Source organism: Saccoglossus kowalevskii, chromosome 16 (assembly GCF_978046115.1).
Source record: "Saccoglossus kowalevskii chromosome 16, keSacKowa6.1, whole genome shotgun sequence".
Lineage (NCBI taxonomy): Eukaryota > Metazoa > Hemichordata > Enteropneusta > Harrimaniidae > Saccoglossus > Saccoglossus kowalevskii.
In genome coordinates, this window is record NC_140656.1 from 26235334 (window position 1) to 26246715 (window position 11382).

The 11382-nt window shown below is 35.5% G+C and overlaps 1 protein-coding gene across 1 annotated transcript; it reads right to left on the reverse strand.

The window, feature by feature from the left end:
* Positions 1 to 5630: 5630 nt before the first annotated feature.
* Positions 5631 to 6230, reverse strand: LOC100375593 (neuropeptide FF receptor 1-like). The gene has a single exon (XM_006822631.1). It carries the CDS (start codon positions 6228 to 6230, stop codon positions 5631 to 5633), a length of 600 nt encoding a protein of 199 aa, XP_006822694.1.
* Between the last annotated feature and the right edge of the window lie 5152 nt (positions 6231 to 11382).

Sequence of the window (11382 nt, forward strand, 5' to 3'; positions counted from 1 at the left end):
GTTAGAGTATAATATGTGATATGATGTTTCGTTTAACAATATTCAAATTGATCCTACCAAGACGTAGTGCATATAACTGTGTGACATATTTCGACATTAAACCAACAATGCTACGAGCGTACGGAAATCTCTGTACGCATTGAAGTATCAATTGTGCTTGTAATGAAAAATGTATCCCACAAACTGTGAGCATTCGTCGGTTATCAATATACAATTTGTAATATAACAGGCTAACATATGTTAGTTATAGCTGCGTGTTCGACATGGTGCGGTACAGTGATTTCATTACGTCGCCCAAATTGAGTAAAGTGTTGCGATGAAAGCTGCTTTCTTCTCGAATATTGATACCAATTCCAGTTCGTGTATAACAACATGAATTGAGTGATGTAGCTTTACAAATGAAATCACTCGTGCTCGTTCGTGGAAATCTCTAATGTTATATTGGATATTTAGATCGTCGTCACCACCAGCGCAATCTTTTCGCGGATATGTTATATAATTCTGCACAAATTCGACACGTTCAAAAAAGATCGAGACAACCGCAAATATATTTTGTTTTTCTGGTGTCAGGTGATTGAATATATTTTCATCATATCACAAATCATGTTAAACAGAAACTACATAATATTACTTGACATTCGTAGACATATTTCAAAACACAAATACACTGAACAGTGTAAATTGTATCCATCTAATCTACACCTACCTAGTCATCTGACTAGGGTGGTTGAAACGTTGTGTGTCTCAGGGTGTCTGGACGGTAATATAATAAACGAATTACGTGCCATACACAGAAAATGTGATTATGTATTTATTTATTACAATGGATCAAAATGGATTAGGGTTAGACGTATTTCATACTGCATGGACATATGTATATAAAAGTGGGTGTGATACGTGCCCCATAATTCGCCCTGGACTTAACTCGATGAGTATTCAGGTGGTGAAATAATAAGTGTGGGCTATTTATTGATTGACAACATAAACTGTGTGACGTCGTGGCCGGTATTTAGAAATTTGACCGCGTGTTTCCATGGGTTGCCGTTGGAAATCGTGTCCAACAATTGGATGCAGGCTTTGCGTGCCCCTAAAATCCGGTGAGTGGATCCATACCTCCATGGCTAAACTCGGCATTAAGTTTGAAGCCAAACCGGAAAGCAAAATTAGTGATACAGTTGTGAAGGTTCAATGGTCCTATCGTGAAACTCCAGTCGCTGGCTACGAGAAAATCACTGAGGAGATCCACTCCACAATGCACTGCTACGTTTTACATACTTGTAATTATACCACGCTGTTAAATTATAGAATGTAGTATTTTCCTGGCCAGTTTATTTAAGTGATATTTTAAAAATATGTATGTGAAGTGTTTTCCTCCCTTATGTTGCCCGATCGTTATTTAACTTGCTGTGGTGTGTGTAGTACGTAATTTTGTAACTTCCACTTATTACCATCCGTGTATCCTTGTTGGTGCGTGTTGAAGGCCATGTTTAGCGCTGAACTGGTGTTTAAAGCATTTCATCAATGATATGATTTTCACCTTACAAAATGACTTTCCGTAATATAATCAACCTCTTGAAGTCTTGGGTTCGGTGCGCTGTATCGTGCCCATTTGTCAAGAAGTAATTTAGTATACGTTGCATAGACTTGACGACGTGCAGTTTGAGGGCGCCATACTTTGGGATGGCCAGTCAATGTATAACTCTAACCATACATTGAAATAGGAAATTCCTAGGTTGACAGGTGTGCAAAACATGTATTGCATTCATTGTTGAACCTGTCGCATTTAGTTGACGTAAGAAGGACCAGAAGTACCATGAATTGAAGGGTGAAATGCCTAGAACGCGTTCTGATTGAATATACAAGCGTATATCAATTGGCGAAGGCACCGATTGGATGGTATCTAAAAACCGTAGTGGCGATTCTTCTCGCTATACTTTCAAATGACAGACATCACATCAATTCCTGTCATCATTTACATATGGAGTGACGTCATAGCAGCCACTTGTATAACTTTATATCTTAGCAACAGTTGGGTGAATCCATTTCTTTACGCTTATTTCAACCAAAGTTTCAGGGATGAGTTCTATCGATTGTTTTCATGGATATTGAAAAGGAAGTCTAAAGTGACTCCATCGACAGGACAGACAATGACCATCACAACCAACTCAGTTAATAATACATTAACGTGAATCAGAATGCATCTGTCAATTGTTAATAATTAGTTACTGACCTGTAGAGTTTGGACACGAACTATGTTAAACTTAATAAGGAAGTAAAAATCAATGATTCCGTAACTAATATTATGATAAATATGATATGTTCATATATTAGAGTCGTCATCTCGATTTGCAATTGTTTGATTTAAATTCGTGCTGAAGGTGTTTTTTTTTTGTTCTCATTAATATTGCATTGGTGTGTTGCTCTTCACAATATAAGCTATGTCCCTACGAATAGTGTACACTGGGTGCGTTTATTAGTATATTCTGAATATGTAATAGACGAACATAACCTCCCTTCTCTGGTTCCAAATTTGGTATTTTGGCATTGTGGAAAAGCTTGAATATACTTCTGTGTAAATGGAGATCCACATACAGTTTATACACTTTAGGCTGATAGAACTACCAATTCGTTTCACGTCATTAGGCTGCCAGACTGTCGAGATTCGAACTCACGACAATGGCAAAGCGCCTTGCCAGATGAAGATATGGTTAACAGCTTACTACCTGGCACTAGCTGCCATCAAGAATGTACCTACAGTGATTAGGTTAATATGCGCAGGTCGAATCCATGAAAACAATTTACATGTGAATTTGTTATTATATTCGGCAGCTAACAAACGTTTTGAATTTGAGGGCATGTCGTAATGTATCTCGTAATAAATCGACACATTAGTCAATATATGAAACGAAAACACTTTCATACTGTTTCAACAGTAAATGTTGTATTCCAGTTATACCGCAAGATTGCAGGTGTTGGTGTTGAACAGGTTTAACTATCTAATTTGGTATGCGTAGTCATAATACGTATATATCTGAAATTGTAATGGAATTTTAAATATTTATACGCTATTCAGCCAAATGACATCAAATTTTATAGTGTTAATGACCAATATATGAGGAGATAAAATTCATCGTTGCAGTACAGTAGTATACATTACCAAATTGTTGTGTTAAATTTCAAACAAATGTTTATGTACATCAATCAGAAGTTACAACGTTGTTATAAGATTGCACCGCACCTTGAATCACAACAGTCTAGTATGTGAATTCAATCGTCATTTAGACAATACAAGCAAGAATAATAATACAAATATATATGTGACACAATCGATACTTATTTTGCTGTTAATAATTGAATATTAAATTATTTTTTTTCATTTTGTCTCTGACTATTAAAGTTTATTTTATAATTCGCATGAAGTAATTTAGTATCACAAATAGTATAGTAAACAGTAGTATAGTATACATTTTAAAAGGATATGTACGCCAGGAGGAAATGTCACACAAATTATATTTTTGTTTTACTTAACTGTACATGTTGCGGTCTAATCTATTTTATTGCTTTTAAAGTTTATATCAGGAATGTATGGCAAGAATATAGACGAGCGAATTTGCATAGTGTAATTCTTGTTTTTTGCATTTGTATGGTTGTACGAAGAAGTTATATGCCAAAACAAAGTGTAGAATAAATAGCAGTTGCAGTTACGGAGTATCTGAAGTAACTTTGGGTAAACAATTACTGGGACTTCTGAACCCGATAATAGCTAATAATAATGTTATTAACGTTTCACTGCAATTATTACGGTTATTGTTGTCAAGCAGGCCTACGAAGGCGTCGTTTATGTTTTACGTGTTATTTTATGATAAGCGGGCTTCATATAGTTGTCATCTTCGTAACAACGCTTTACTCATGGCTATGCGTCAGTCAGGCAAATTAGATCTACTATGACGACCGACAAAGCAAGTTCAGGTAAGACACTGTGTCGGTGTATCTGTATCATAGCATATACGTTCATATTACTGTGTATTGCATTTATATAATTAAGACTTGATGACTGTAAGACACGGTTTTTTTAATTGTGGTCTGCACCGATTGATCATTCAATCCACAGAGACGAGGACAAACTACAACACAGGTAAAGATTATTTGAAACACATTTAATTATGCGTCTAATGCCAGGAGATGTAAAGCGCATCGCCTATCGATAATTTAATTAAACTATTGTACAAATTGTAATACATGCTCGGATTAGTTGTATTGTTGTACTCAAGTTGGTCACATAGTATAATCTCTTGCGACAACAATGGGAGTTATGATATATTCAAAATTTCAACGTTAACGTTTGCAAATCAGATTATCTGGAACAATGAAAATAGGGGGAAACCCATATTTTACTGGGATATAGCTGCGAAAAATATAGACATTTATTTGATGAAGAAGGCATTGTACCATATGGAACTTTCATTTATTTAAAACTAAAATGGACGGGTCTCGTAGATGCGGTTCCATGAAATTTTAAGCATGGAAGCCAAGAACAAAAATGGAAGCAAATAACCATCTTAACTGTACACACTTCATTTGCAACGTTTCGCCCACGTATGAGCTTCGTAAGGTTTAAGGAAAAAGATAAATAAATAAATAAATAAATAAATACATAATATAATCTTGTTACTACATATGTGTAACATCTATGTCAATGTGTTAAATGTAACCCACTAATATATCACTACATAACACGCTATTGAAATACCTTTTTACTAATTGATTGCATTTCATTTACACGAAAATCACGGTGAAATGTGTGAACATATGCAGTTATCAAAAAGGTTGAAATATATAGAACTATATCGATTTTCAAGGTAACATACACATCAGTTTATCCTGTTCGAAAAAGACTAAAATATAATTGATGTTCAATGATCATGAACAGTTGTATGAATATCATTTTAGCGCAGAGCAGGATAAAAAATAAAAAAATGCACAGTTACAAAATGTATTTTCCATAAAAGGCAAAATACCGACATTGCTTCAACATTAATGCGTAATTACGTCAATTCAATAGACTCTACAGTTGGTTATATAAGCAATCGATTGTCACATTTAATTTGATTTATAATATTGAGCCCACTCTTTGCAGAATACATAATCTAAAGTTATCATTTCCTACGAATTCACGACAGCGTGGCATTAACTGAATTTGAGGCAATTATGTTAACATTCGGTGTATTAGTAGGGACTACTTTAGATTGTCTTTTTAGCATACAGGGGAATAACCGATAAAACTCTTTCCTGAAATGCTGGTTGAAATAGGCGTAAAGAAATGGATTCACCAAGCTATTGGTAAGATACAATGTTATGCAAATTGCAGCTATGACGTCACTCCATAACAAAATGTTGACTGGGATTGATGCGAAGTCTGTCAGTTGAAAGTATAGAGAAAAAAATCTCCATGGCAACCAACTGATGCAAAATAACACTACGACCAGGATTAACATTTTAACAGATTTTCTCTTTCTTTGTTTGGATTCATCATTTGAAGCCGAACTGAACCACAGACTGAATACCATTATGGTGTACATCACACAGAGAATTATTAGTGGAATTAGGTACATCACAAGAAAGTCAATCACTTAAAGATAATTTAATAAGTTATATTTATCAGATGGCACTGCACATACTGATGTAGATACAGTCACATTGAAACCTACGGGATATGTAAATGTAACTTTGTCCAATACGTACATTCGATGACTAGAATATGCGCCGGCACAAATCCATGTTACAGCAATACACACAGCGGCATCTGTTCTTGTCAATTTAGGGTGAAATGGTTGAATTATTGCTCGGTATCGGTCGATTCCTATTCCGATTAAAGAAAATATCGTGGCACGCTGAGCAACCCATTGTAGCCAAGCTGACCCCTTACACAGCACTACGCTACTCATTCCAGTCAAGCCGAAACCCACGTAAGCCACTTGCATCGGAATGTAGAAAAACGCCATCATAAGATCGAAGAAAGAGAGTGAAATAATGAACATACAAGTCGATGATTTACGTAGTTTAGGCTGGCGAACTACAGCGATCATTACCCAGATATTGCCGCATACAATCAAGATGAAAAAGATGATGAACATCGCCATAGTCAATTCATTTGGGACAACTTTCCATGTCAGAGCATTCTGGGTATTGCTGCTACCATTGGCACTGATGTTGAATAAAGTGTTTTCCATCTTCTGTTGTGGATTCTGATTCTATAAAATACAATTAACGGCATATATTTAATTAAAAGAAATAGAATATTATTAAGTAGTACATAATAGGGAATAGCCAGGAAAGAAAATCATGCTTTCAGCTACAAATCAACGAAGAGATGAGAATATAAACGCCCTCTCTCAGAACGACAACTCTGAAAATCCTTGGAGGTTGATATCATTGCCACAGTTTCAAATCGTATACCCTATTATGACAGATATAGAATGCAATTATTTGATTCGTTCGTGATGTGGTTCAGTGAGTAACCAATGGGCCACAACTCGACACAACGCCTAATGCCAGATGTATTATACTGCTAACATGATATGTTAATGAACCAGTAATATATACTTTGCAATTAAAGTGTTGTATGATTTCTTGGCAACAGTTGATTATACTTATAAACGCTTGGCAGTATAATAGTATTACACCCCAACATCCATGAAGTTTCTACTGTTGTCAATGTTTAATATCACATTCAATTAGAGCTAATCTTATACGTTTTCATATGGGCTAGGCTCAGTTGCATTTATACAGTAAAATATGCATTCACTACAGTCTAAAGACAGTTTAAACTTACGAAGACAGCACAGATATCTATTTTTTTTAACTTTGATTCCACAGTAAGTAACCCGAGAAGTATACATTTCAGCATGTAATAAAAACAATAAGACTGCAAAATGCACATTGCCAGAACATTTTCTCAGAATGCACTCGCTGGATGCTTGTCATGCTGCTTCTGTTTAGTTTAAGAGATAGAACAGTATTTCCCTGATACAAGAAGGTTTTGCAGTTACTTGTATGTTCAATTTCTGCATGATTTTGTATATATATGGATTCAAAATTGCATTTTCGGAATTATAATAAAGCAAGCGGAGCAAATGACTAATCGTGAAATTGTTATTAGGACTTTCACTCTCGATTATTAATCATGCAGCTCTGGCAATATGTATGTTTTCAGAAAACTGAAATATACGAGAATACGACAGTGTACGTTTCGTATTATTATTAAATTAAATTACGGCATTATGGCACTGTGTTTCCGTTTCCACACGTTCGTTTTATATTTTTGGTTTCTCAATGTTATTTTTATAAAAGATGGAAAATAGTTTTGCTATGTGCCTCATGAAACGACAGAAATCCTTCCAGTGGCGAACCATGTCAACCCAGTAAAAAAGACACAATGATAAATATAAATGTGATTAAAATGCACAATGCACAACAGTTACAGTGAGGTTTATGCCTAGTGTGACCATGTGTATGTAGCCCAGTGAACTATTTATTTTCCAATCCACAACCAAGGAAAACTAGAATGGCTGTCATTAATTTGCATGTAGTGAACAAATTGAAATCAATCTGCAATGTTTTGATGTGACGTTTTGCGACATGTGCATTAAGAAAATGACAATCTTTGCTTAACAACTGAAGCGATAATTTCTGCTGATAAAATCCATATCATGGCACCGTTGTGTCATGACAACTGAAGGTATTATAGTAAATTAACTGAATCGAACGTTCAACTCATGTGACATACATAATCAATGTATTATTCGTATGACATGTGTGCACCGATGCACTATACTCATTAGCTGCGATCGGTTTCTATCAGCGGTAATTCGATATCCGAGCTTTGACAGTTGTAAATACAAACCAAAAGAGACGGGCGTTTTGCAAAGGTTATTTATTGCTTGATGTCAGCTGCGCCTAGAATTTATAGAATTTAGCGACAGCAAACACGTATCCAAATGAGGTCATTCAGGGTAAACGGCTTTTACGTCTGTTCGTTCCGTATATGCATTTACAATGAGATAGTGATCATCAGTAGATTATATTGCGGATCTCATTAGATTGAAATTATTGTGACAATGTTGTTCCAAAAAACGAGTAAGACTATCTAACATGTTCACTAAGCAAGGGAAGAAGTTATCAATAGTCATTGACCGTGTTGCCTATGTAGGGTTTTGTAGAGGCCGGTAAATGTCTTCGGTACGAAACTAATAACCCCAAAGAATAGCTAGATTGAAAAATATCAATTGGCAGTGGAAGTTGGTTATACGTTGCCGTACCGTCGATTGATATCAACGATCATACAGATCGAAATTTCATATCCTGTTAGTGTTCCATGACTGTGGTGATCTTGATGTTTCTGAAGTCTCTCGTCAAATTAACTAATGCATTCGTTCGAACATCCAGTTTGTATGAGCTGGAAGTATGTGAAGGCCATACTAGAAACAGGGCTTAATGCTAAGAAAAAAAAGATTGAAACTCCCGCTATGTTGTTCTATAGCAATGTTTGTCACATTATAACGGAAATGGAATGAATCATTTTTGATATACATTTTTTTTGAAATGTAAAAATTTAATAATGCTAAAATTCTGAAAAGAAAAAAACAGTGATTTCACCCCAGTTTACTTTTGAAATGAAAGTAATGTGTCAATCTGTTTGTACACCCAATATATGAGGTGTTAAAAACAAGGCTTGGTTAGGGGAGGTTTGTTTTGTAAATCGTACTCCCTTTTAGCTTTTTCATTTCAAAAAAAAATTAAATCAATAATGATTATCGATAAATGTACTATAATACGTAAGCATTTGGTAATAATAGGCCCAAATAACATAAATGTAAGTGTAAATGATTGTCGATTGAACTTTGTAGCATCTGATTATTTAATACATGATTCCTGGGAGTTCATACATGTATATGTCACACGGTTGATTTTATTATCTGTTCACCGAACACGACGTTCCTGTATTCCCCCAACCCCGCACAATCAAATCCTAATCTGACAGCACACTTGCATTGTGATATTGTGTGTCCCGACATTATTACTACAACTAAATTTAAATTATTGTTTAAAATGTTATATATGTTGAACAAGTCTTAAAATGGTGTACCTAACCATTTTTTATTTTAATTTAAATAACTTCCTCACAGCTCGAAATAATAATTTGTTTTAGAGGTAAATAACTCATATGGGTGGAGCAAATAGTCGTCAATCAATACAAACACATTTTGTTGGCATGCGTACGAATACACACAAGCGTGTATCTATTGCTTAATTCTACGCTTACAAAATTACTCACTTTTCCGTTAACCGGAACGTACAATTGCTATTACTCATCAGACGAGTGATTATACACCGCTGAGAATACAACTGAGTCGAGTAAATCCAGGCTTTATTCGTAATGTCAGCGGCTGTATGATAATTGAAAGGTCACTGAGTGGGGCACTTCATTATAGACATGCCTTTCGAAATAGTTGGGAAATTGAAAGACATGCGACTAAAACCGGAGTGTCTGCCTGCGGAACGGTGTAATATGACAATATCGCTCCACAAGATATAATGTGTTCCAAAATTAATTGCACCAACTACATAAGAAACCTGTTTCGCGAACATAATCATTCGTGTTGACAAATTCGTATCATGGTGCGCACAACTGTAAAATTTATCAAAGAATTCATTGAACACACTTAGTATATCTACAATTTATTTTTGGAAATGTTGTTGCATCACACAATTTGTCAGCCCAGTGTTCACAACATGGGGTTCACTTTCTCTGATTCGCACTATAATAGAATCACATACACAGCGGTGATAAATACTTCATTTGACCGTCGATTTAAATTCTTTCGTCAATCACATCGAGCGACTTAATAACACAACCCATTTTGGATTTACACATATATAATTGTGAGTATCGACCTAGACCTAGTGTCATTTGTTTTGTACTGCATCGGGTAATGATAGTAGCTAGTCGGAAAATGCGGTACTATATTAACTGGACGTTAGAATCTTGTTACCATAATGACGTAATCACGTTCGCACATTTGGTTTACACGACGTTGCAGTATTATTTAGGATCAACAACTTGCATGTTTTCAGTAGACATTATAAACATCAATTTTCTGAATACATTGTTTACTAATTGTGTTCAATACTGGCAGTTTTGCAATGCTTTAATCTTGAGCCACACCCCTGATAAACACGTGATCGTGCCAATGTCTGCAGCGATTGGCTGATCACATGTATACTTCGCCACGCTTTAGAATTTGTAAGTAGAAAGAAGAGGGCAGTGAGGCGTCACCTCAGATGACCGTTGGATGAATAAGGCTGGAATATCTGTAATTATCTAACGTGTATTCCTTTATGTCGAGTATGGTATCGATTATCCCCACGTGTAAGAGATATCTGTTAAAATTCCCTACTCACTACTTTCCTTTCGCAGCAATGTACAGTTTTAGTTATTCTCACCAAACAATATAAACTAAATTATTAAACCTACTAGTAATTATTGAATTGCAGTGAGATACCTTGAAATTGAATTTTTTTATTTATCTTTCATGTATTTATTCCGTTTGTTTTACATGCATCAGTATTTAGCAGGCCTAAGATGAACGTGTTTGAAAGAGAATGTTGCGTTAAAACTTTGGTATATTATTATATCTATGGTGTGAACTGTAGCCTTTATTACCAGAAACACGGTCGTCTGATCATGCAGTCTGAAAGAATCGCTGTTTGCCATTAAGCAAATATTCTGAGCAATTTATGAAATCCCCATATGAAAAGGTACTTTGATATATAAAATAACAAAATCCCATCGAAGATCAGCGGTATAAACTGGAATATTCTCCTGCGAAGCTACTATGACCAGCGACACGCTGATTGTCCGCTACCCCAGAACACCGATACATCATATGCACTATCGCTACCCCGTAAACGAAAACTTTCGTGACCATAGGTATTACTTTCAGAAAAAGAAATTAGTCTCAATTCCACGATTTCTTTTTCATGGAAACAACTTTTGTAATGCATTTTACATTGACAGTTTACGATGATGTCGACCGATTCGACCAAAAGGAATACACATGACTTCATTGCAGATAGTCAAGCTTTATTCATTCAAACGGTCAGTTGAGGTAACCCCCTGCCCACTTTTCTCTTCTTCTCCTCTTGCCACATCTTACACACTCTATCCTAAATCTATATGGCGTGGCAGAGTAAACATGCGACCAGCCAATCGCTGCAGTTGTTGACATGATCACGTGATTGCCAAGAATGTGTCTCACAGCCTTGAAAAAGTTGCTACAACTAATTAAAATTATTAAACAATCTATTTATAAGAGTCTTGTA

Bases quoted from the DNA above. Each gene is read 5' to 3' on its own strand.
- LOC100375593 (XM_006822631.1), bottom strand. From the start codon at position 6,230: ATGGAAAACACTTTATTCAACATCAGTGCCAATGGTAGCAGCAATACC.